The 25,812-nt window shown below is 44.0% G+C and overlaps 3 protein-coding genes across 5 annotated transcripts; 2 read left to right on the top strand and 1 right to left on the bottom strand.

Annotated features, from left to right (window-relative positions):
* Positions 1-2,308: 2,308 nt before the first annotated feature.
* On the top strand, positions 2,309-10,874 carry LOC120729995 (netrin-4-like). Its single transcript, XM_040026052.1, has 10 exons — positions 2,309-2,665; positions 2,793-3,340; positions 4,973-5,245; positions 6,017-6,143; positions 6,359-6,547; positions 7,192-7,399; positions 7,520-7,632; positions 7,780-7,848; positions 8,519-8,692; positions 9,108-10,874. The coding sequence occupies exons 1-10, from the start codon at positions 2,554-2,556 to the stop codon at positions 9,248-9,250; spliced, it is 1,956 nt and encodes a 651-aa protein (XP_039881986.1). The 5' UTR covers positions 2,309-2,553; the 3' UTR covers positions 9,251-10,874.
* Positions 10,858-17,160, bottom strand: LOC120729998 (methionine aminopeptidase 2-like). Its single transcript, XM_040026058.1, has 11 exons — positions 16,891-17,160; positions 16,068-16,181; positions 15,791-15,853; positions 15,129-15,231; positions 14,658-14,819; positions 14,300-14,481; positions 13,957-14,051; positions 13,242-13,338; positions 13,037-13,140; positions 11,908-12,023; positions 10,858-11,791 (listed from the first exon to the last, which is right to left on the bottom strand). The coding sequence occupies exons 1-11, from the start codon at positions 17,033-17,035 to the stop codon at positions 11,539-11,541; spliced, it is 1,434 nt and encodes a 477-aa protein (XP_039881992.1). The 5' UTR covers positions 17,036-17,160; the 3' UTR covers positions 10,858-11,538.
* Positions 17,161-17,480: 320 nt separating this feature from the next.
* On the top strand, positions 17,481-25,496 carry LOC120729994 (uncharacterized protein C3orf20-like). Of its 3 annotated transcripts, XM_040026049.1 has the most exons (17): positions 17,489-17,788; positions 17,869-17,963; positions 18,076-18,512; positions 18,829-18,867; positions 18,955-19,054; positions 19,860-20,066; positions 20,202-20,351; positions 20,501-20,615; positions 21,369-21,494; positions 21,572-21,643; positions 21,853-22,024; positions 22,306-22,525; positions 23,238-23,318; positions 23,407-23,764; positions 23,891-24,007; positions 24,582-24,724; positions 24,883-25,496. In XM_040026049.1, exons 1-17 carry the CDS (start codon positions 17,732-17,734, stop codon positions 24,926-24,928), a joined length of 2,535 nt encoding a protein of 844 aa, XP_039881983.1. In that variant the 5' UTR covers positions 17,489-17,731; the 3' UTR covers positions 24,929-25,496. The 3 variants fall into 3 exon arrangements, with proteins under 3 accessions (XP_039881985.1, XP_039881983.1, XP_039881984.1); XM_040026050.1 differs by lacking the exon at positions 21,572-21,643; XM_040026051.1 differs by lacking the exons at positions 23,891-24,007; positions 24,582-24,724; positions 24,883-25,496 and having other exon boundaries at positions 17,481-17,788; positions 23,441-23,692.
* The last annotated feature ends 316 nt before the right edge of the window (positions 25,497-25,812 follow it).

Raw genomic sequence — 25,812 nt, 5'->3', positions numbered from 1 at the left:
TTGTGGGAGCAACCTTTGGGTGGAAAAGGACTCCTACACATGACCGCATGAAAAGCAGTCTGCCACACCAACAAGCTACGTAATTAATCATGTGCTTTGGGCAGCTTTTACTCAACATTTTTCTCTGACTGCTAACCAGATCAAATTTTGAAGATGGTGTTTGCCTTTTTGATCTAAAAAGCTCAATAAGGTGATTTTCCAACAATGTCAAAGTATCAAATATGGCCGAGTGGAAGTTGTGTAACAAAGAAAAACAACAAACAGCTGGAGTTAAAGCGAGCAGAGGAATTCTCTTGCAACGTGCCTCGCTTTCATCCTGCCAGGGGAATACAGCGCAGACTGGCCAAGATTAGACATCCTTCCTGCAGCATTTTTCACGGTGACTCCTGGGATTTTAAGATCGAAAAACATGCAAGCAATGCGCAAAGAGGCTCAAGGTGCATCACCCTGTGCTCCAGTGGATCATGTGGAGAAACCTAAAATAAGCCGTGGTAAATCTAAAAACACACAGACATGAACTCTGTCCCCTTTAAAGACGCTGTCACTGTGACGAGAGTCACAGTATTCCAGGAATGTCCTGATCCATCGGGGCCGGGATGCCTTAGGGAAGAGACTGAGATTGCTCATAACCGCTCCACTTGCTCTCCTTTAACATATACAAGCACATGTGTAAGAGGATGAGTCATACGATAGGCATTTATTTTATTTTATTTTACTGTGAGAAAACATTAGTCCTGACAGCATGTTCCTCCTTTCATCACTCATCACTATGTCTCTGGCATTTTTACTCTTATTTTCTTTTATCTATCTGCACTTTAAACCTTTTCCACAGTATCAAATGAGCTCGATAAATCTGCTGCCTGCTTGTCACATTTTTTTTCCTTCTTCTTTGAAATGACTCTTTTGACTCTCGGGGTCAAGTAACAACAAAAGCTAAAGAAAAAAAAGGCATGCAACCGGATAATTATTTGGGTCAAGGGTTGCGTGACCCCCTCAGGTCTGGGGCTGTTGCCTGTCTGACAACTTCAGACAGATAAAGTGTGGTTAATGAGCTGCAGTTAGAAATAAGTGCTGATATGTAGCAGGAATGTAACACCTGTGTGGATTTTGAATGGAATTCTAAATCCTGCTTTAGGGAGGAAGGCACATTCATGGATCTTGTGTTGAGCGGATGATTCTTTATTTGTTAATTAGAAATAAAAAGAACCAAAAAATGGTTTCCGGCTACAAGTTATGAGGAAAGCAGATACGAAAATTACTTTTCTTTGTATTGCATGAAAGGACAAAAGTCTATTGATAAAGTGCAAACTGCAGAAACAATTGTGTTATACAGACACGACATGTTAACGCAAAGCTAGCAAAGAACCCAGACTGACATTAAATTGAGTGTCTGCCAATACCAGACCAGCAGCCAGACCCTGATCTTCAATGGGTAACAAAGGAAGTGACGAACAATCAGACTTGCAGCACTGAAACCTCAGTTTCCACCTGTACGTGTTTCTACAGCAGAATCACAGTCGGCCACTTCAAAGTGTCTTTTTAGATTTATATTGTCACCTTTCAACTCTAAAAAGAAGCATTATGTGTGTGTGTGTGTGTGTGTGTGTGTGTGTGTGTGTGTGTGTGTGTGTGTGTGTGTGTGTGTGTGTGTGTGTGTGTGTGTGTGTTGATATGTGCTCATGACGATAGGGACTTTAACCTAAGTTTTATATTGTGAACTGATGAGGCATTTCAGGACATGACAGGGACACGGAGAAGTAAAATGACGAGTAGTGTAACAGTTTATTTCCTCCAGGGCATAATAAAGGAATGTGTAATGCATTGCTTTTTGGGGGGGCTAACTATCCCAACACTGGACTACACTGACCAGTCAGTGATGTCATGATGGCTACTCCCTTCTTTGATTTACAGTTTATAGTGCCACCTCATACCCTTCCCTTTAGCTACAGCCATGGTGCCCTCTGTCTCATTTTACTTGCGGTGTATTCTCTTTATAGGATAAGCTAATGTGTTTGCACTGAGGATCATTACAACCAACTTCATATTATAAAATTAAAAATGAAAACAAATAGAGCACACAAATAAAAAAAGAAAACCTTATTAGAACTGTGTTGGATGATTATTAGAAGTAAAAATAGAAGTCTGTATATTTCAGTATAATCACCTCGCTTCATCATTTTTTCCAAAACTATCATCTTTAAAGCGTTTACGTCATAAGGTCTTCCCGGAATACTTTTGGTGTTTTCAGATTTTAGTGGGAGTGGGAGTGGTCTGGAAAAGACCAGAAGAGGGCGGTGCTAATCTCTTCATATTCCCAAATGTCAATGAAAACTCTCCACAGCAAAGTTGAATCCTGAGGGGTGGAGTGGAAATAATTGAAGAATAATGCGTGCCGAGGATTGGGATGAACTAGTCCAAGCTAAACCTGCAGAGGATTTAAACACGACAAAAGACGGAATTAAACTCAGCATTTCTAAATGTCTGTTGTAGCAGTTTTATAACAGGGAAAGAGAACATTATTAGCAAATGGGCATCCTTAGATGAAGCACTTGAATGCGCCTTCTTGCCTTGTTTTACCTTATGCAGACTTACAGCGCAGTCAGGATGAGGCTGTGGACTCTGCTGCTCATTTTCCCGGTGAGCGCATCCTCTCCTCTGTTAGCCGGTGAGTATGAACCTGCTTGGTGTTTCTTTTCAGTGTCATTTAAGAAAGTCGTTTAACTGGAGGAAAATGCTAGCTGGATCTCCAATTACTAATATCCCAAAAGTAAACACACACTTTCTCTCCCCAGGAACGTCTAAAGCCAGGGATCACCGCTGCTCTGGACGAGCCTGCAACCCCCGCATGGGCAACTTGGCCCTGGGTAGAGTGCTGAGCACTCGGTCGGTGTGCGGCTTCAACTCCTCGGAGCCCTTCTGCTTCTACAGACAGACCTCCGCCCCCCGCAGCAGCAGGGGGTCTTGCTCGGCGGCAACGTGCAGCCGGTGTAACTCTGCCATCCCCAGCCAGGAGCACCCTCCATCTGCCATGAGCGACTCCTCTTTCCGCCACCCTGACACCTGGTGGCAATCTGCGGAGGGGGTAAAGGAGGAGACGCTCCAGCTGGATCTGGAGACCGAGTTCCTCTTCACCCATTTGATCCTTGTGTTCCGCTCCCCACGCCCTGCTGCCATGGTGCTGGAGCGCTCCCAGGACCGTGGACGCACATGGAAGACCCTCAGATATTTTGCCAGAAACTGCGACGAGACGTTTGGCCTGGTGGAGGGGTCACCAGTTGGCGAGGGTGGGGCAACTTGCACCTCCAAGTATTCAGGAGCTTATCCTTGTAGCAGAGGAGAGGTGAGTGTTGTCCTGAAATCTGAGTTATGTGCTTATGGAGTTATGGCACTTTTCGGATTTACATATCTAATCAAACAAGTCATCTGAAGTCGAATCATTTTGAAATAAGCCTTGAAAAGGGGAGAAGAGTGATGTACTGTAGCTCAGACAGAGATCTGGAGGGCAGATCTGGAGTGTCATTTCTGAGATATGACAGTGATCACATCAGTGCTGCCAGACATCCCAGCACTTCACAGCAACTGCTTCACCTTTGTGGTTTATTTATTGGCACTTTATTAGCTGCTATCACACAAACTACCAACCAAACAGTTGACCAAGCTTTGTAAACTAATCTCCCTCTCATGGGCCGTGCCTTCAAGGCCTCAAGCTGCTGTGATATGCACAGCTACAATATCAGAGTTCATTTTGACACTTTTTTTTTTTTTACACACACAAGCCATATGCTGCCTTACCACCAGCTATGTTTCATTCACAGATCGACTCTCGCTGGACAGAGTAAAGATTTGTTTTGCTCTAAATTTGCCTAAGAACATGTTGGGAGGTTCTGGTTGGATAACACAATGAATATATGGCTGATCTCATAATTGCAGTGCATTTGCCTGAAGTGTGTGTGTTGCCAGTATGTGAGCTCTGCTTCTCATCCTTTATAATTAGCGTCCCTTCTTCTGCTAACACTCAAAGAAGCCCTGAAATGTTAATTGTTGAAATGAATATTTAGAGTCAACCTTGTTTTTTGTTGTTGTTTGTTTTCGGTAAAGAGATGAAGTAAAACGTGCTCCTTATAAATCAGCCTTTTCAGATTGCACATCAGATTCTGTATATTTACCAAGTGCGTGGTGCCACAGTGTTGCACAACCATTCTGACACAGCAACAAGTCTCTCTCATGCTCATGATTTGTACAAACCTTATCAAAGTAATCACTCCCTCATTTTCAGCTTCATATTTCTATTCTTGAGGTTCTCTAGAGTTCTCGTTGTCTCATGCTGGGCCTCGGTACGAGCCCTCAGTTTGTTTGCTGTCCTTTAGTTCCACTCCCTCAAATGGTTTCTGCAAGCGTGCCCCTTGCAAACAGATGGTTTAAACAGCAGGTGACTGTGTGGGTTTTGAAGGAAAAGTGACAAAATTCAAGTATGCTTCCAGAAAAATATATAATTCACTTCCAGTTGGCTCAACATGTTTAAAAATAATCTATATGGGCTGGAAAGGAAAGGCCATTTGGAGAGGATATTGTAGTATATAGTGTATTTTATACACAGACTTAGTCCATAGATATTAAAAGTGAATGTTTTGAGCCTGTGATAACTTCCTTCTCCTCTGTGTGACTCACAGTTTTCATCCCTGTTCTTAGAATTCAGAGGCGGGCTGAGATTATTCGTCTAAACAATCAACATTTAACAAAATGTAATGAGGGAGAAGAAGAACCATACACTGATGTTCACATTTAAGCTACTCGTGTATTGCTGTAACAGCGGCTGTAGCACAAGCGTGTGAGGAAATCCAGGCTGGTGCCTGCTTTTAGAAACTTAATTTATGTTTTGTCGTGATCCGTCAGTGCATCTAAGATTGTTTTTTTTAATACTTGTTAGAGAGGTTTTTGGAGGTTTTCACATGTGCTGCCCTTCATCCTCCAGGTGATCTACCGAGCCTTGTCGCCCTGGCACTCAGTGGATCCCTATGGCCCGGCTGCTCAGGACCAGCTCATGGTCACCAACCTGAGAGTCCGTCTGCTGCAGAATCAGCTGTGCCCCTGCCAGGCCAAGCATCCTGGTGCCTCTGCCCTCCCCACGGATCATTACGCCATCTATGATTTTATAGTCAAAGGCAGCTGCCTTTGCAATGGACACGCCGACCACTGCGAACCGGCCCGTGCCCACCTTTCCGGCACACAGAACATCAGCAACATGGTGAGCACTCATTGAGCTTGAGTTTGTGAAACGGTTTGCAGGTACATGACAACCCACTAACAAAAATGCCCCGTTGTGAGAATGTACTCAAATGTTGTGTCACGTTGAAATCTGCTGATGCCCCCAGTTTGTCTCGAGGTTTGTGATGTGGTTTGGGTTTGGGGTTTTGTTCCCACCACTCCCTCGTTACCCAGCTGTGTGCTGGTATGTGCTGCTGAAGTGGAGGGCTGCAGTGAAGACTGAATATTAAGCCACAGCTTTACCTACCATTACAGGGATTTAAGGGGGTGGAAACCTTAATTATGGTATTCGGCCTAATACTTTAACAGCCCATAGTCTCAGTCATGTTATTCTCTTAACTGTAAGTGGAGAATAGAAACAATAGTTTATTTCCAACACAGCCTAAGAGGTGTAGACATATTGCACAGTGTGTAAACACTGTCAGCGTGCATTTAGATACCACTATGTTGCAATACTTAAGAAGGAGGTTGGTTATAAGTACATTAGGTGCTTATTACAATGTGCATGGTTGTTTATGTGCAGCATCAATTTTAGAAAATGGATCAACAATGACTCCAAAATACACATTTATTTAAAATGGCTATTATTGTGTATAATTAACTATAAACAGCTAAATTAACAATTTCAAATTGGTCACATGACACATGAAGTCATAACTGATCTCTAAGCGATGTTCCTTTAGTGCATGCAGATACAATAAAACGCTCAATAACTGTTAAATTCTCTCTGTCTGGTGCGTTTGTCCGGCAGGTCCACGGCAAGTGTGCCTGCAGACATAACACGGCCGGCGACCACTGCGAGCGCTGCGCACCTCTCTACAACGATCAACCCTGGCAGGCCGCCAACGGCATCACGGGGACGGCGCACGAGTGTCAGAGTGAGTGATGGGGCAAGAGAGTGAGATGCATCGTAGGACACGCGGTTCGTTGGCTTATCAGGAAAATTAATTTAGCGTCATAAATCACACGCACACCTTTTAGATGCTGATGCACCGCTTAAAGAGTGTCACTGGGGTTCAAAGTTGAGAGGTGAGCTGATTAAAGCGTCACACTTGAATGTTTCTTTTCTTTTCCCACGCTCGTCTGAACAAAGAGTGCAAGTGTAACAGCCACGCCAGGAGCTGTCACTTCAGTCGAGGGCTGTGGCTCGCAACGGGGCGACGGCGTGGCGGGGTGTGCGACGACTGCCGCCACAACACGGAGGGCCGTCACTGCCAGAGCTGTAAGAAGGGCTTTTACAGAGATCCCAGCCGACCAAAAATGGCACCTGACTCCTGCAAAGGTAAGACCCCACAGTGTGTCTTTGTTTTTTGGCCTTAAACCAAAACTTTAAACTCTATTTGGAGCAACGCCAGCTGAAAAGTCCAACTAAGAGTTGCAGAATTTGCTATTTGGAGGGTTTTGATTTTTCTTTTTTTTTTCTCTGGATTAAAGCACATTGATCTCCTTGATAAGGGGATTTTGCTGCAGCACCTTCCTAAGTCACTGATGAGACACAAAGCAGACTTCCAGCCCGCTCCTTAACAGGAGTCTCTGTAATTCTTGCTTAAGTTGCATTCGAGGTTTCAGAGTGTGGCTGTAATTGCAAACAGTGGAGGAATGTCTCCACGTTTTTCCCCATTGTTGCCCTTCCATCCTTCCAAGCATTCTGCAACATTCTTTCTTACACAAACTAGAAATGAAAAAAAAAAATCAATCTGTCATGTCAACGAGCCTTCAGACAGCGAGCCGAGGGAGTCCTTCACTGTTTGTTTTTGCTGCATCTGCTCAAAGCACACTGACTACATAACATACTTCCGACTTGTCGCTTGTAACGAGTGCAATGATAAAATACATTTGCCTTTCAGCTGATGTGGAAGTTCAGAAGTGTTTGCTACAGAGATGTTAACACGCAGTTCTCTTGTTCTGTCACTCTCTCCTGCACAGCCTGTTCTTGCCACCCTGTCGGCTCAGTCCACTCAGGTGGCAGCACTCTCTGCAACCCTAACACCGGGGAGTGCACTTGTAAGCCCGGTGTCGGAGGCTCCTACTGTGACAGCTGCATGATGGGATACTGGGGGCTTAATGAATACGGCTGCCGTCCGTGTGACTGCACGGGGGACTGTGACCCCTACACTGGTGACTGCATTTCTGGGTAAGAGCCAAGACTCAACCATATGTATTAATGGAAATAAATCAGGTGATTTATGCTGGGGAGTTTGAGAGCATACTGGGTTATTAACTGGCTCTGACTGGTTTTACCTCTGCGGCACAGCTCAGATGTGGAGGTCTTCTATACAGCCAGTGGCCACATGGGACACAGCAGCAAATATAGTGAGACGGCACTCTTTAGGGTAGAGGAGCTTTTCTCTGCACTGCACCACTCCGGTGAGTCACAGGTCACATCACGCCAAACACTCTGCATGCTCATCGGCCCACATAGATGCAAATAAGGCTGCTTTCGTCTAACAATCTATACTTCACGGTGAAATTATGTGTATTAATCTTGTTATCTGTTTGACTTTCATTTTCCAGAGAAATGTGAATGCATAGAGGTAACCCTTGGCAACCCTAAACTCTTCTGTGCTGCAGAGTTTGACTATGGTAAAAAAATGTTTACATTTATTGTAAACCTGTGAGAGTCAATCTTAACAATCTGAATGATTTATAATGAAATGCTTGATGTCTTGAGGCCAGGATAGGGTTAGGGTCTCATATTTTAAATCATTTTTGCACATGACCTGTGGACAGTGTCAAGATAATCAGGTCCTGTCTCACAGGGAGCACACAACAGGACAAAATCCGCTTCAGACGTGCTCTCCTGACTTGAAGTGCTCAGTTTGGGTTAGGTGAGGCTGCTACCTGGAAAGAATGTGCAGAAGGCAGGACATATGACACCCGATGGCTCAGGGGGGAATTCACTAGATAATTACCTTCACCTTTGACGCAAGACACCATGCAAATCAGTAAAATTGGACATCGTGCTGACTTTGTCTACGGAGCTAGCAGGTTAAACATTTCATGATTATGTCACATCTGACTGACCACAGGTACCACCCCATATCTTAAATTACATGCCTTAAAAAGAACATATTTTCATAAATGTGAGGAAATGTTCCTTCAGAGCCAAAAAACACATTAGAAAATTCTAATTAGAGCCTTATTAGTACTACTATTAGTCAACACTTATATTCTAAACGATTAGAATGTTTCTCACATGGTTATTATTTGTTTACTTCTTTTGGTCTAAATCGCTGTTTTCTTGCCTCGGCAGTACTGGTGGCAAAGGTGATGTCAGCCCACGACAAAGGCTCTCACGCAGAGGTGAAGGTCAAGGTCAAGAAGGTGTTGTATCAGAACCCTCAGATGAAGATCCAGAGGGGAAGTGTTACCCTTTACCCAGAGTCCTGGACCACCCATGGCTGTACCTGCCCCATCCTCAACCCAGGTCAGCTGCAGCCGGCTCCAATGAGAAACTTTATTGCTCACGATGCAGAAGTGTATAATTAGTCGACTCTTGAGTGCACAAGAGTGCCGGCTTTGTGCAGAGTGAAAGATCCCTGTCGCCTCTCACAGAGGCTTTGAGTGAGTGCCAACATCCAAGCATTACTCATTTAAATTGGACATTTACAACTAAAAGATTAGACACACTTCTCTGTTATGAGACTATTTCACGTCTAACACTCCACAATAATCGCTTCTGCTAAGCTAGCCAGGGAAGCGCAGTATTTAACTTGTTATAGCTAAATGTTGTACATTTCCATAGCCATTTTTTTTCTCTTTTTTCTTCACCCTGCTGTAGTGGCATTCTCAGCAGATCTGAAATACATTATTGCTTTTTTTTACGTCCTTCTACAATATAGGATCTGAGTATGTGGTGGCTGGTCATGAAGACTGGAAGAAAGGCCGACTTATTGTTAACACCAAGAGCTTTGTTAAACCTTGGAAGGCAAGCCTCGGACGCAAACTCCTCCACATCCTCAGAAAACACTGCGGCCACTGGTAGGGAGCCGCTGAGAAGTGCAGTGGACGCAGCTGGCAGCAGGACTGTCTGAATTAGGCCTCACTTGGACATGAAAGTGAAACCACTGCCTATTTCTTTTGTTTTTTTTCCACGGTCCATGGTCTCAGAACAAAAGGGGGGAAAAGCTATAGGACTGAGGTTGTGAACCTGTGATAAAAATAAGCATGTGAGAGCAGATACCTTCCAGACTACAGTCACTGTAGGATCAAAGAGAACAAAGCAGACCATAAAAACCTTCATCCGCACAAAGCTGTCTGAATTGTATTCCTGTTATGCTGTGCCTCAGCTCATAAAACTTTCAAGATTATTTATAAAGCAGCAAGAAGTGCATATTAAATACTCAATTATACTTCATTTCCTGGTTCAATTTCCTCGCTGTCGGAGCTCACGAGCCAAAAAACAGTCGCGTCCTGCTGTATCCACTTTATGGAAGACTGTTTACTTTGAAATTTCGCAAAGGCACAGACTGAATGATCCGTGTCGTCACACAGATATTGCCGATAAATCATGAACGAGTAAACATCAGGCAGCGTGTGTGGAAGAGTACATATGCTAGATGTCCTTGGTGGTGAGTCTGGGACTGTGCAGGTCAGAACAAGTAACTCCGGGATGAAGGGAGAGGATGAAAAAACTTTAAAGGAATCAGACGGCTTAAATCTGAGCAGCTCCACTTTACTCTGGGCCACTCGCCCCCCTGCTGACTGATGAGAACAAAACCCTCTCTGCATACAACAGGCTAAAACACTTGGGATTTGTTTGCTCTTATAGCCAGCTCGCTACGAAAGGATTTCACCTTCTTTGGAAGACCTGCTTCCACATGAGGAGGATTCGCTTGACAAGACCTCCCTTAAGTCAGCCCTGCAGGAGGCGGTGCGTGTTTGGGTGTTGCAAATGCTCTCTGAACATATGCTTCTCTTTTTGGCCTGTGACTCCTGCTGCCTCAAAATAAATATGTATTAAAAGCCGGGGTATTAATGGACATCACAGTGTATCAGATCCGGAGTCCACAAGCCACTTTAGAGCCAGCCCCCGGTTAAGAATAGGCCTGGTCTGCTGTCTCCAAGGAGAAAGGACAAACTGTATGAGGGGACATGATGCATTCCTCAGCCATAGCATCACCACCCATGCCCTTGTCTGAAAGACTTTGCCAAAATAAGAGAAATGGGCTGGAAATTTTCTTTTAGAGGACAAGGTGGTGATTTTTTTTTATTTTTTAGGGTGAATAAATGTGCTCTGTTGTCATCGTGATGCTTGCAACGCTGTTTCTGTGTCCTGTCCATTCTGTTTCATCTAAACTGCATAAACTAAACATCAGTGTGCTAATTCTTAATGCTTCTGGGAAAAATCGGTTTCATTCCTCGGTCACATTATGCAGAAGCACCAGGCTATGAATAAACAGCCTGATGTGCCTTACTGCATCATCTTCACCAGCAGCGGTGGCTGACTGATATTTAACCCATGTTTGAGTACCGCCCTCCGTTGGTTAAAAGAGAGAAATACACATGTACGTGGTTAAAGTTTGACATCATTTGACATTTTTGCTTACTAGCTAAGAAAAGAGGGAGCAATATAAGTGGAAACAATAAACATTCACTGTTGTAATGTTTATTTTTGGTCAAATTCTTTCTTAAGACGGAGGTTTTTCCTCAGGTTTCAGCACTGCAGCACAGCCTGCATTAGGTTTTGGAGTAGTCTTCCTAATAAACTGTAAAACTGCTGTGTATCGGTGATGTCTCTAGAGCTGCCAGAGAGCTCCATGAACTTGAATGCAGCATTGGATGCACGATTTATAACAATTTATTTCTTATAAAACTGCCTCAAATTAAAATAAAGCAAAGAAATGTAGAAGTATAAATATTTGATAGCGGTTCCGTTTTCCTCACATGAGCTTAACAAGGCAATAAAGCACAGCATGTTCAGGCAAGGTGCGAGCACCTAAACCTCCTTTTTTTTTGCATGATTCTTTTGCATAAATCTCTTTTGCATATTACCTAAAAGCAGCACATCAAAAAAAAAGCTAAAATGACAACGCTGAATCAGTTAAAGATATGCCCTTTTTACTATTGGCTTGATCCTTTGGAGAGAGAGAAAAAAATGAAACAAAACTATCTAAGCTAACTTCATGAGAGTCTTTTTTTTTTTTTTTTTGCTAAAACAATTATCTAAAGGTATTCAAGCACTGGAAATTTAGGTCAGAGAAATATTGCATATTTGCTGTCAGTCTGAAGAAGTCTGTCGTCTCCTGGTTCGTTGTGGATTGTGGCGCATGCTTAGTAGTCGTCGCCCCGGCTCACCACCTCTTTGCATGTGGGCCTGAGTAGGATGGTGTGCTCATACTGGGCGGTGTAGCTGCCCTTGATGTCGCAGAGAGGTGGGTACGGGTCTATGATGCCAAGGTCGCACAGATTCTTCAACGCCATGAGGTACTTGCTCTCTCCCAGGCGGTCCAGCCAGCGGCGGCAGAATGCCAGAGTGCCAAAATTCTCATTGATCACGTTCAGCAGATGTTTAGCCCTCGGAAGTCTGCGGTGTTGGTGGCGACACGGAAAGAGAGGTGAGAGAAACGTGACAAACTGGAGATCGAAGAAAGCCACCGTATAAAAACATAAAGCACGAGGCGATGAGGTGAAAACAGAAACCTTATTGGCACGTGTCCCACGTTGAAGTTTTTCATGTAATGCGAGCACTCCATGTCATCGTGGACGGCGCCTCTTCCAGTGCTGCCAAATGTCTCGATGGCATAAGCTTCACCTTCCTGAGAAGTAGCAAAAAAAGCAAAAGGAGACGAGGACTTTAAAGTGCAGAAATGAAAGACTGTTAGAGCAGGGCAGGTGTCATTGAGCACTCATAGGACAAAAGCACTTTAGAGGGAGGAGGGGAGGCTGAGAGCAAATTTAACAAAAACCTCAAGTTGTCAGCCGATGACATATTCGTGTGGAGTCTATTAAAGGGCGGTAGTGCTCTTTTCAGCTGTTGATTGGTCGGATCTCACTGGCACTTTGCGTCTCTATCAGCACGTGACTGCTGTCGGAGTCCCCCGTGGTACGAGCTGATAGCACTGAGGCGCCCTTTCTCGCCGCACCGATAATCAGTCAAAGTGCTAGCAGTCCCCGTGGCACACCCAGCTGCCACTCTCTGATCACAAAGAGGGTAATTGCCCTTTTACACCAACACACTTTAGCTAAAAATACAATGCACAAAGCTGCCACATCAGCATCAACCCCTCCTCAACTCTCCTGGAACCATCAGGTGAAAGGCTTGACGCAGCAACTTCCCAATTAAAATGCCCACTTCTGTCCAAGAAAAACCCCCAGCCGTGCACCACAGCTGTGCAGCCAGGCACAGGCTCACTTTAGTTCCCTGCATAATGCGAAGCCGTCCTTTCTCCTTGGCCCCGTTAATGAACTCTTGATGCCCACGATTGAAACGAGTGGCTGGTGTTCTAACACGTGTTGCTACTCGATGGGGCCGCTAATTCCATTAAAAAGTGTAATTAAGGTGCTTAGGAGGGTGACCGAGAAGCTGTTAAAGCGGCGAATTGGAACATTTCTCCAGACCCCGTCGTAACCCTAACCAGCCACATGTTCGTCCAGTTGCAATTAAGAATTAAAAAGGGTCCATTTGCATTCACGCAAAGTCAGTCAGGTGGAAAAGGTTTAATTTCAAACGCTTTAGTATAAAAAAAAAAAAAAAAAAGAGTTCTGCGGTTTTTTAATTTGGGCCCCACAGTCTAATCCACATGTAATCTGTGGTAAATGGTGTACAAACCTCCATCCTTGTGGCTTCTCCACCTTTTACGATAGGGACCGTCTTCCCTGAGTGTATCCTGTATTGTCCAATAGAGTGGCCGTTGAGATTCCTTACCGGCTTCACTGTCAAGAGAGCGGCACACAGAGGGTTTCATAAACAGGAAGCAGCTCTAAGCCTTGTTCGTGATTAAAAAGGATGAAGCATGGCATCATTTTTATTTTACCTTGATATGTTTTCCCATCTATCTCCACTTCGTAAGACTCCATCACCTCCTGAATGGTCTCGCCAACATCGCACAGGCGCACATCAATTCCGGCGAACTGGGACAGATCAGAGTTTGCACACACACGTCAGTAAATAACACGCCATCCATCGCACACTGAAGGTCTGGAGAGTAAGAATCATATCCCACTTCTTTTTTTTCTGATTTTTGAGGGGGAACTAACTCTGAATAAGTGAATCGTATACTGACAGCCTTAATATATCCAGTCTGAGCAACATCAGGTAACATCAGGTACCAAAGTAGTCACATTTAAGTGAGATATCATCTTTTTCCAGCCACATGTTTAATAAAAAAATATAAATGATTGTTTTTTTGCATTATGCGCTGTTCAGTTGCTGTATATCCATGCATTTCTATTTTACACTTGATTGCTTTTATGCTTTCTCACTATAAGATTACATCAGATTTTAACCGTGTGTCCCCTGCAGTTGGCAGGAATTCAACAGCGTGCACATTTTATGTCACCCTGAATTATTACACGCCACTGTACGTTATGATTTGTGCCGTTATTTCAGAGTTATCGTCACCCGTTATCACAGTTGCATTTCAGACTAGATATGAATTATAACCTAAACTGTGATCTGGTTTGATGATTCTCGTTTTTTTTCACAAGTCTTTGTGTAAGCACGGTGCATGGGAGGACGGGCCCCATTACCCTGATGCCAGTGTTGGTTGCGTCTCTCACAGCCTCCAGCAGCCGGTCGTACTTTGGATTGAAAGTGACGGTGAAGGCACAGTCTATTATTCGACCTGGAAATACCAAACAGTTTGGTTAGTGCCGGCAGCGGCTAATTATTTTCTTTTTTTTACACTTTTTTTTTTTTTGCAGAAACATTCAGCATGTATTCATCCAGAAAAAGAGGACGTTAATTAACTTATGAGAACAGTTTATTCCAGGCGGCCAGAATCATAAGGCAATCATCATTCCACCGTGCCAAATGGGGAATGGGAGACCGTAACTTGAAAAAGCACTTAAAAAGTTATTAGCGAGCTCTCACCGTTGATGTGCGTTCCAAAGTCAATTTTGCAGACGTCGTCGTAGCGCAGCACAGTCGGGTCTCCGGCGTTTGGGGTGTAGTGGGCTGCGCAGTGGTTGATGGAGCAGCCTGTGGGGAAAGCCAGGCCCGCCTTTAGCCCATCTTCTTTGATGAGCCGCCTGGAGCAGTCTTCCAGCTTCTCACTGACAGAAGCAGAAAGAAACACAAAGAGGCAGCAGATGTTAGAGAGAAGCCAGGTAAAACATTCAGAGGAGAAAAGGTGGGAGCAGATCCTCCCTTTCTTTCAAGGTCTTAATCACATTCTCATCTTCTCAGACCATATCAATAATTCTCAAAGACAAATCAGCATGTTTCTCACCAGATCTCTATCATGGTCATCCCTGGTTTGATCCAGCTCATGACATACGCACGGACCTGCCGGTGTGCCTCGGCCGCCTGCCTGAAATCATTCCACATTTCCTCGTTAGCCCTGTCCAGGGCCCGCTTCTCCTCGCTGGTGGTCCGCCACGCTGCGCTGCGCCTGGGGGTGGGTGCAGGGGAGCACCACGGAGAGGAGGCACTCATTATTTTCTCATTATACAAATGTTTGTAATGAGGCTATGACACATGCTCCCTGAAAAAAAAAACACTGCACAGGTGAAAACAGTGCTGATATTTTTAACTGCAGCAAAATATACTAAAAAAAAGAGAATGGATTTACATCTTTACTGGAAACACGATCAATCAGTATATTATAGCCTGTATGGATAGGCGGAAAGTGGGACCTAAATTAAATGTAGGAATGCCACATAACGGAAGACGGAAGGAACAACTTAGAGGTCACACACACCCGTCTTTTGATGGGGGATATTCACACTCCTCTCCCTTTGGAAAGTCTCCGTTGGGATACAGCTCACAAATAGGGACTGAGGGAGGGTCAGTCTGTCCCTTCACTGTGGCCCAGATACAGAAAAGGCGGAGCAGAGGAAAAAGCAGCAGGAGAGGGGAAATAAAACACGTTAACAAGTTATGAGCCCTTGTGCTCATGACATTGATATTTTGACTTTAAGAGAACAATGCCTGGCATTCTGGTACAGCAAGAGAATTACAGTGCTGGGGAAGTCATTCATATCGTCCTGTCTGAACAACATGCAGTTTTGTCCGACACGTGCAGGATCACTCGTGCATTGTGCAATACTGACGACTAATGACATGGATTTAAAAAAAGACAAACTGCTGTTGTGCTCTGTTTGCAATCATCTGGTGTTCCAAAGCGCTTTCAACACAGTGGCGTCTGTTTTCGAATACACGCCGATGCTCAAACACAACCGCAAAGCTTTTACTGAACGATCTTTCAATGCTATCAACATATGCTACATATCTGCTTAATATCTTAAGTGTGCGTGTGTTTGCTTTTTAAATGAACAAACAATAAGAAAAATCCTCTTGCTGAGTGAAGAATTTAAATTCTTTGGTGCATTTTGGTGCGCTACGGGAAAAAAAATAGCTTACATCCTTTCTTCTTCTTCTTCTTCCTCTTCTTTTTTCCAGCTGAGTTCTCTCCCTCGTCCCCATCTGTTGAAAGCATCATTAGTTTCAATACAGTTTGCAAAGTGAGAAATATCGACAGGCGTTTGGGCACAATTCCCGGAGTGCTACTGAAAATCAAATATCACATTGCAGATATGATCAGCTGAATTTCACAGTGCACTTTCTGGGACTTGAAGTCCAGCAGCATGACCGCTGCAGACAATGATGCTGATAGTGGGCGGCTGCAATAAGAAGATACCTTCTTCTCCCTCCTCGGCCCTTTCTTTGTCCTCCAGCGTTTGCTGTTCCAACTGTTTTGTCACATCACCAACACCTCCGGCATCTCCATCCCCCTCAGCCTCGCTTGTCCCTGCTGCAAAGTCACACAATGCCGTGCATGCATGTGCAGGTGAACATGCACGTGCATGCACGCACACACACATACACAGAGGGAGTAAATTATCTGTGGTTCAGAGTCCATTCAAGAAAGTGCATCTACCATGATCTGAACTTGGCAGGATGTGTGAATAATTTCTTGCCTTGAGAAGTCAGTATCCTCAAGGGCATATGCAGCTTGCAGCATTATGACATTTAGCCCTTCATAGACAGAGCTGTGAGGACCACGCTTGACTTAGGGCAGCTTCAGCAACTTAACCTTTTGGGATTTTACTGCTGATGAAGCAGTAATGCTGCAACTGGCAACATGTCATCTTATTGCACTACAACTGTGGGTCTATTACATAATTTCACGCAGATTATGTGGAGAATTATAGGATCAAACATATTTAATCTGGGCAAGTTACATTTATTCCCCTCATATCTTCAAGTGACAGCTTCCAATCCATTTTTGACGTTACATTTCATTTTCGGAGTCTGTCCCGTTTCCAGATGAGCGCCCTCAGCTTCAGCAGCAGCCGCTGAGAGTTGGGACATCTGGACAGGAATACCCTCTGACAGGTTGAAAAAGTCTCATGTCCAGTACACTTAATGCTCTGCACAACACCGAGCAGTAAGGGGAACATTTTTTTTTTTTGCGCTATTTTCTTTAAAAGGATTCTCTAACCGCAAAATGCGCTCCTTACCTGGCGCTGTGGTTCTGCTCCTCTTCTTCTTTCTTCTTTTTTTCTTTACCGATTCCGAGGCGTCCGCTTCTTCTCTTTCCTCGTTCAAGTCATCCCCATTGAGAAGTTGAGGCTCCACTTCAGCCTGGAACTGTAGCTCCGCCATGATCAGCGGCTAAGAGACGAAGTGACGCATAAGCTGCTGGGAGCCTCCAGTGGTCAAAGCAGAAAAGTGTGCTGGAGGGAGCTTCAGCCAATAACGAGCTATTAGACGATCTCTATGCAACAACTTAACCAGAACAGAAGAAGACGATCCTCCTGTGCGCCAAGCAGCAAAAAAAAGAAAGAAAAGAAAAGAAAAAAGTTTCAATCGTCATCAGATTTTTAGAGTTACATTGTTTGGACTCACAGTTCCTTTGATGCTCAGATGTATGTGACAGTGTGGCCTTTAAAAGCTGCACTGTGCTGGACTCATCACTTTCTCCGACCGTCCAGCGGCTGAGTTTCAGGTTACCTGGCAGCCCAGCGCACACCTGACTGCTGCAGCTCCTCAGTATAAACCTGCGCGCCCTTTCTTTCTCTTTGTGTGTCCACATTGCCAAACGCTCGACACCTTATCTGTTATTGAGAGTAACGTATTGTTGTTTGCACTGTCACAGATTCAATTTGATGCCCAGAGTCGATCATTAACGTGCGTAACGCGAGAAGTGCGTATCCAAGCAACAAGGCGAGAACATGAACGGAGAGGGGGGTATTTGCTGGAGTGAAATGTTGATCTTGAAGCACTTTTTCTCAGCTAGGTTGCTTTTGCTTTGCTGCAAAGAGATACAGTGTGGGGGGATTTCTCCCTTTGTAACGGGAAATGAGTTATTCTGGTGGGACAGAAGGCAGACGGGGGCCCTTTTATTTCTTTGATCAGGTGAGGTGAGGATGCGTTTTGCTGACTGTGTAGTTTAAAAGAAAGAGCACAACTTTTACCGTCCACTTGCCTCTCTGCAGCCAGCAGGACGAAATCGAGTTAAAGGAGAGCGAGGAAACATTTTACATTTGAGTGTGATAAATGGAGGAGCACAATTCGAGGGCAGGATACGAAGGTAATTAGAGGCTTGCACATTCTGACAGAGATGATCTGCTGTGGGAGCATTCGAAAAAAGGAGGAGAAGGAAACGTGGTTTACTGTAAATAAACTGTCTTATTTTCTCATAGTAATCTGGAGGAGAACGAGGGAAGGGAGGAAGAAGGCGATAAACCTGGCACAGCGTCTGCTTTAACCCTGAACGGTTCGATCGAGGCATACAAGCAAGCAGCGCCTCAGTTATTAAATGAATTGGCTCGCCTGCTTTGGCAGCATAGGTGGGCTGATGAGAGGCGTCTTCCTCACGGGGTTGTAAATATTCTGAACTGCTCCTGGCACGATCTGACTGCAGGGGCGCTGCGTTCAAGTCCCAAACTGACTGACAAGCTACCGAAGTCTGTGGGCTCCCCGAAGCTGCAGCAACCTCCCCGCCAGGTGTCAGCCAGCGGCCGGGAGGAAACGACAGAGGAGAACCCGTGCGCAGCAGGAAGTGCTGGTTTCACAGGGAGAAAGTCGCGAGCCAAACTAAACCCACATGTGAAAAAGAGCGAGCCAAGATGCAGTAGAGGTAAAAGAAATGATTTCAGGCAAATTTCTGTGGCCATAAAAACACTACAAGGGAAGATAACATACCAGGAAGGTATCCATCTAATCCCCCCCCCCAAATTGGACCTTTCCAACAGCCCATACCTCTTCTTCTTTTGTGAGGCATGTAGAAACTGAGATGTAGCTCTTGTTTTGTTTGTTTGTTTGTTTTCTTTTCTTTTTGCAGTTTCTCAGAGCATTGCACACTCTGAGTTTGGAGTGCATTTACGTAGAAATTGTTTGGAAATTGTAATTATAATCCTTCTAAGACTAAGTTTCACATTCTTGCTCTTAAACAGCTCGCAGCTCCACAGCAGCCACTCCCTCCATCTCATCCAGTAAGTGTAAACATGCAGGTATGACATGCAGCTGCAGCACTGCGTAGATGACTCTGTCACTGCCTCTGCTGCCTCTGCTGTGTGCAGGTTTGATCGCTCAGCCTAATCAGGCCTCCAGTGATGTGCTGAACAGGATCAGTTTGTATCAGTGGGTGGTGGAGAGACTGCAGGGAGCAAAAGATCCAGAGTGAGTTGTCAGCGTCTGATTCTGCATTAATAACACTTGCATTTCCAAATGATCAGATCCTGTTGGTCGGCTGATCTGATGAATCCATTTTGATTGAATTTCAGGCTATTTTACATTTGGTCATCAGTTACTGAAATCCTTATCTGGTTAAAGCAATATAACCCAGTACTTTCACATGCATTGTTTAATATACGTTAAGGTCCATAGGCTTTTGGACAGTGACACATTTATTTGTAATTTTGCCTCTGTACACAACACAGGGGATCTGAAATCAAACAGTCAATATGTGGTTGAAGTGCTGACTTTTAGTTTTATTTCAAAGGGTTTGACAAAGGTTTCACATAAACTGTTTGGAAACAATGGACATTTTTATACAGTCTACCATTGTCAGACGCTCAAAGGTAATTAGACAATTGACTGGCAATAGTTTGATGGTCAAATGAGGTCGATTCCCTCTTTATCTCATGACTAATTGGGCAGATAAAAGATCTGGTGTTGATTTCAAATTATGCAATTGCATTTGATAGTTTTTCATTTAAATTCTCAATATGAGGTCCAAAGAAAGGTCAGTAAAAGCGAAGGCCATCAGAAGATGGGGAAAAAACAAACCTATCAGAGACAGAGCAAAAACTTTAGGAGTAGCAAAATCAACAAATATAACAACATGAAAAGATGACGGCTTATTTCCATGGTTCAAAAAAAACCCTTCACAACATCTAACCCAGCCAAGAACACTCACACGAAAACGACAAAAGTCACATTTGTCCAAAAACGTTTACACTTAACCGTATTTTTTTTAACGTAGAAAACTGCCAACAACTGAGCTGGATCCGAACGAACAGCTTATCCTCCGTCACTATGGGGATACGAAGGCTAACGTGACACGCAGGAGAAGAAAGGACCATCCTTCCTCTTTAGTCAACGGGATGCCACAGATACCAGAAATGAAACAGCAGGATCCTGCCCGGCAAAAACTGCACTACAGGATCAACGATGGCTCCTCATTCATACAGTATCATATTTTTCTCATCATGTTTATTCATAAAGATTTCAATTTTAATGAGTGTCCAGAATTAAAGGCAGATTTGGGCATATGGAAAATGTGTCACTGCTGCTGACCTTATGACCTGTAATTGTGGCCCCTCAGTTACCCATCTGGTTGCATGGCAGTGTGCCAGAGTCACTCAGGCCTGCCCTGCGGAGGCTTCTATACCAATGTGTTCACTGACAGCAACTTTCCCACCATCCTCGCGACTATTACAGCATTTGGGCGCGGGGCCGTCACGCATCCTCTCAGGTGAGTGCATGCCAGGTGGCTTCCATTCTTTTCATATTTTTTTTTCTTACTGAAAAATATGAAGTAACATGTAAAAATACACGTCTAACAAAATTCTGTTGCACATGCTTCGCCTGTTTGTTTTAAATCGTTTGTAACTGTTAATGCAGCTCGGCCGTCACAGCACTGTGGGACCAGAACGGTGGATTCATGTGCGATATTTACGGAAACAAAACTAAGGAGTGGAGTTGGAAGACATATCACAGGGAAAAGATTGCAATACAGGTGGGGTCTACGAATTAATCTCCTCTCGATGTTGTTGTTGCTATTCTCTCATCAATAAACTAGCAAACTAGCAAAAGTAGCCAGAGACACACAGGAGGAACTGGCAGTACAGTGTGTACTTATATTTCTGGGGAGGCAGCTGATTGATCTTTTTTTTTTTATTGAATTTCAATGAAATAATAAAAAACATTTTATGCAACACTCCTCATTTTGTTAGGCAAGAATGCTTTTACATCTGAAAAACCTTTAAAAAATTACTAAGTTGAAAATAAATATGAATATTACATTTTTTTTAGCAAACTATCTAAATGATTTTTGGTCCCTGTGGTTTTTACCTTTGGAATTACATATGCTAAATCATATGTTATGGTACTATAACCACAAGAGACTTGGAAAAAAATCATAAAAATATGATGGGGGAGTTTTGTTGTCAATGTTATACTTTAGGGTTCGGGATATATAATCCACTCTCATGCACATCAGCTCACTTTGTAGGGTTTCAGTGGGGTTTGCGGTTACGATGTAGCTACGGTGTAGATTTCCTACTCAAGCATAAATCCCAGCAACACTAACTGTCTCTGACAGGACGCAGAGATTCATATTTTATTGTCTGCAGGGGTTTTTTTTTGCTTTAGATTGGATCGTTTCAGGCGACGCAGACAGGAGAACTTGCTAACTCTTTATGCCACTTTGCTGTTCTTTAGGGTTTTCATTTTCTAATAACCGATAAAAGTGTTTGCTTGTCTCCTGCAGATTTCTGATCACGTGTCTGTGAGTCTGTCCAGCGGTACGTCTGCAGTGCTCACCTTCAGGTGTGAAAATGAAACTGCCCAGCTTCCGCTTTCTGCTCGGTCTCACCTTAATCAGCCAAAGGAAACAGTAAGATTACATTGTTTTTCACCTTGATATTGAGGAAGCTAAAATATTTCTCTGTAATATCAGTTCTGCATTTGCAGTCTTATTTGAAGACTCGGGAAACGTTTATCTCTGATGCTGCTCAAGACCTCCTGTATCCCCCACTGACACATGTAAGACACTTTTAATGATCAGATGATTGTGTCTGAGTGGAAAAGTGACACTGAGTGAATCAAACAGCTGATTAGATAAAGAGGAGCAGTTAGCTTAATAGCCACCAGTGCGTTTGTGCACAAATAGCTGGTGGTTACTGTGTATAGAGCAGCTAGCTAAATGCTTTACATAACATAATCTACCATGCGCATATAATGTTGTGTGGCAGAAGTCGGTGTGCTCTCGGGATGCTCTCCAGATGGTGAGAGAAGGGAAGAGGCAGGAGGAGTCGTCAGCACACTGGAAAAGAGGAGGTCATCCTAGCGGGACACTGATCAGGCTTCAGCAAAGAGTACACAAAACCGTGGAAGATTGGTTGGACTGTTATCGTGTGGCTGTCGGTACTTACACGCTCACAGCTTCCAAACATAGCCTCTCTAGCTTCTCTGACATTCACCCTGTTCTCCCCACATGTGATAAAACTGCAACAGCTGGTTGTAACATCAAGAAAACCTGACCTGGTCGGAGCTGCTTGGAATAGTTCAATGAAGCAAAAAGTTACAGGATCACTTTATCCTGCAAACTCGACATTATTGAATAGTTCCATGAGGATCTTGTTCACGGTCATCTGTGCAACTCTGTATCTGTGTGCATTTCTGAGTGACCTCTTCCTCTCCTTCAGGTATCAAGTGTCCTGGCTCAAAGCGGATGCCAGATGCCCCACCGAGGACCAGGCCGAGAAAAGAGGCACAGTCAGCTGCTCTGCCCTCTGTGAAGCTACCTGAACGAGTAAATGCTAACCCTGTCCAGCTGGAGGATAGCAGAGATGAGTTTCGGGAGCTTCACGGACACCTGTCGCAATCAGCCGAAAGAGCGCCGGACTTTCCCGTTGTCCTGCCTAGGTGCACGCTAAAGCCATTTCCACACACAAACTCCGAACAATGTTATGTTAGGAGGATCAGGTCAGGACATTTTCTGACATTTTCAGGAGATTTTGCTCTTCAGTCGATTTCCAAAACTGCTAGAAACAGGACACATGGCACCCGATGGTGCTCTGTAAATTCACTGGGCAAATACCTTCGCTACTCTCACAGAGATGAAATTAAACATTACACAGTCTTCACCCTGAAGATGTAGCAGTTTGAAAAACATTTAATGAGTTGGACATTTTCCTCCTGACATACAGCTCCACTGGGCGACATTTAGAAGGGCTCAGTGCTCCAGTGGATGTGTGAAAATGATGTGACATACAGCGGTATCTGGATGTTCCTACTCTGGATAACTTAACCAAGTAAACACACTAAAGAGAATTTATATATATTATTTATTTATCCAGGTAAAAGTCTCATTGAGATTTTAAAATATGTATTTTTCATGATGGACTTAGCCGAGAGGCCAGCGGGGACAAAAACTGCTTTACAGTGTATGGATTACCTGCTCAACCAGCGAGTTATAACGTCACCTGCTTTAGTTATTCTTGAGCTGCAGTAACAGAAACACATTGCGGAGCAGTTTCAGTGCTTCACTTGTGCTACACTTGCACTAGATCTTTGCTGCATTATTGAAAGGCACACTAAAGAACAGTTTAACTTTTTTTGACCTGTTTGTTGTCAGGACACCTAAAAAGCCTGAAAAGAAGGAACGTGGATTCACGCAGCTAGGACCCCTTCGGATTTACGGGAGCATCAAACCAGAGTAAGACCAGACGCTCTAGTTTGATGAAAAAAGTCAATTGCTACATGTTTTAGTAGCCCTATAAAACATCAGATTCCCTGTCTCCCAGGTCAGTTTTTCTTCCAAATAATCCCGAATTGCAGATGTCCGCCGTCACCCTCCTTCCTGCAGTGGCACCGTTCCCCCCCTCTGTCCCCCTCACAGTGTGCCCGGATCTACTCAGAGCGGCACTGCTGGGGGAAGGGCAGCGGAGGAGCTGCTGCTGCAGCACTAAACTAATGCCGGTAGTGACAGACCTGGAGTATGATGCTCTCATTATGGGCCAGCCTCCACAGAGTCAACAGATCCTTGTTGTGTGTGTGACTTGTCCACGTCAGCCTGTCGACACGCACGCAACGCTTGGCCAGGACTCGCTGGAGTATCTTTACAGGAGGAAGAACAAACACAGAACATCGCCTTGCACTCAGGTGTGAATCTAGGCAAAATAAGAGTTATGTTAGTGATACTGAGGCACATTTTCAAGGATAAAAACAGTGTTGCTTAGAGCCAGTCAGATTCAGTAACCGGTTGATTTTTTTTTTCTTAAAATCCAGTGTCAGATGGACTCTTTTCGTGTGGTGAGGTATGAAATAGAAATGGAGAATCCCTGCTACGAATCCAAGAACATCCTGCTGCGCCAGCGACACAGAGCTGCTCCCGGCACGGTCCTGGTCAGTAAACCTACTGCAGACTTGTCCAAAAGCTGCATGCTATGCAAAGTGCACGCCTTCATGGTCCCCACTGGGTGGCAGCAACAAGCACCGCTCCACTACTTTCCCCTGATGTCCAAACATTCCTGTAAAAGTATTAAAAGTATTAAAAGTAGGAAATACAAAAGGGAACTCTAATGACAACTGCTTCAGTGACGTTTGCTAACGTCCTTCACTATCAAACATAAAGGTCTGAGTTATAGTCACATGACACACTGTCAGCACTTAAATAATGTAGGTCAGCAGGCCCTACTCAGAAACTCTGAAAGCACATACATTACAAATAACAGGATGTGGTGTCGCATCAACGCCAATCTGTGTTGAAATCTAAAGCTTAAAAATAACCTCATGATGTATGACCTTTGTTGTGAAACGTTTTTGTAAACCACTTCTCTGCAGAAAAAAAAAAAAAAAGCCCTCCCTGCTTAACATTTTTACATGTGGGGAGGGTAAAAATAACTGCAGTGGGGGACTGCAGAGGCGTTTTCTTCCACTTTCAGACGTGTAAAGTACTTTTTATATGCTCATGTGATAGATGTATATCAGAGGGAAGCTGCTGTTCGCGGGCTACATATGCAGTGATCACAGCTTCTCAGCCAGGGTCCTTGAAAAGCAAATCTCCAGAAGCAGAAGAGACTACAGATTAGGTCTGATTCTCCCTTCAGACTACAAGTTCAGGTATTACTCCACAATCCCCTCTGATTTGATGTCCTGTAAGCCAATGAATCAAACCGGTTACTGCATACTGGAACACATCACCACAGAACCACAAATAACAGAAGTTGGCTTTCTAAAGCTGAACACTTTACTGGTGTTCTTCCAATCTTTGCACACAGTGATTCTGTGAACACTCCTGCGGCTGCAGACACAGCACTAACCTGAGGCGACGACATCACGCCGAGTCCTTCACAGAAAAGGGAAACGGCGAAGGCAATGTAAAATTGTCATCAACATTTACGTGAAATTCGGACTGATTTCTCTGTGGAATAAAAAAATGAAACTGAAACATAACATGATGCTTGAGTCCTTATTTATATTATCAATTAAGTCTTCACTTTCCCTTCTTTAAGATATGTAACCCCTCTGCAGGGACGGGAATCACACTGCATCATTCCAGCAACAGACCAAAACGCCCTCCCTTCCCTTGTCTTGTCACACACTCGATATTCCTCCATGAAATAAAACATGGATCAGGGGCAAGAGATCTGCCGCAAGTTCCTGGATTCAGTGAGTTTCGACTTGGCCAAATAAACATGGCAAAAAGCAACAACTAATCCATTATTTATATTCAATCCTTCATATTATTCACCAAGTCAAGCTGTCAGTCATCTGACTTTCTTTGTGACTTCCTGTAAATAACTAAATGCAGAATCAACCTGCTGACACAAGGAGGGAACTGATGGGAAATATATATATATTTTTCAAGTATTTCTTCCTCTGCTTAAAATATGTGTTACAAAGGAGCTGCTGGCTTCCTGGCATAATTTTGGCTTCTTAGTCATACCATTAATAATAGAAAAGATGATGTAGGAGGAAAGATATGCCTGCATGGCACCTTGCAAAATTCCTGAGCAGTCATGAGCCAGCGTTAAATCTTACTACAAGTCAGTGTTTATTGTTTCCGTGTGGAGAAGAGATTTTACAGTGTGACAACTCATAATAATGCCAATTTGTGGAAGATTTGGATGCAAAGATTGACTCTGGCCGTCTGTGGCTCCTGGGGGGCCTCTAGTGGATCGTCCTCGGAAACAAAAAGGAAGCTCGCG

This window comes from Simochromis diagramma, unplaced genomic scaffold (genome assembly GCF_900408965.1).
Source record: "Simochromis diagramma unplaced genomic scaffold, fSimDia1.1 OVJJ01000293.1, whole genome shotgun sequence".
In the NCBI taxonomy this organism is placed as follows: Eukaryota; Metazoa; Chordata; class Actinopteri; order Cichliformes; family Cichlidae; genus Simochromis; species Simochromis diagramma.
This window is presented reverse-complemented; position numbering and strand designations above follow the sequence as displayed.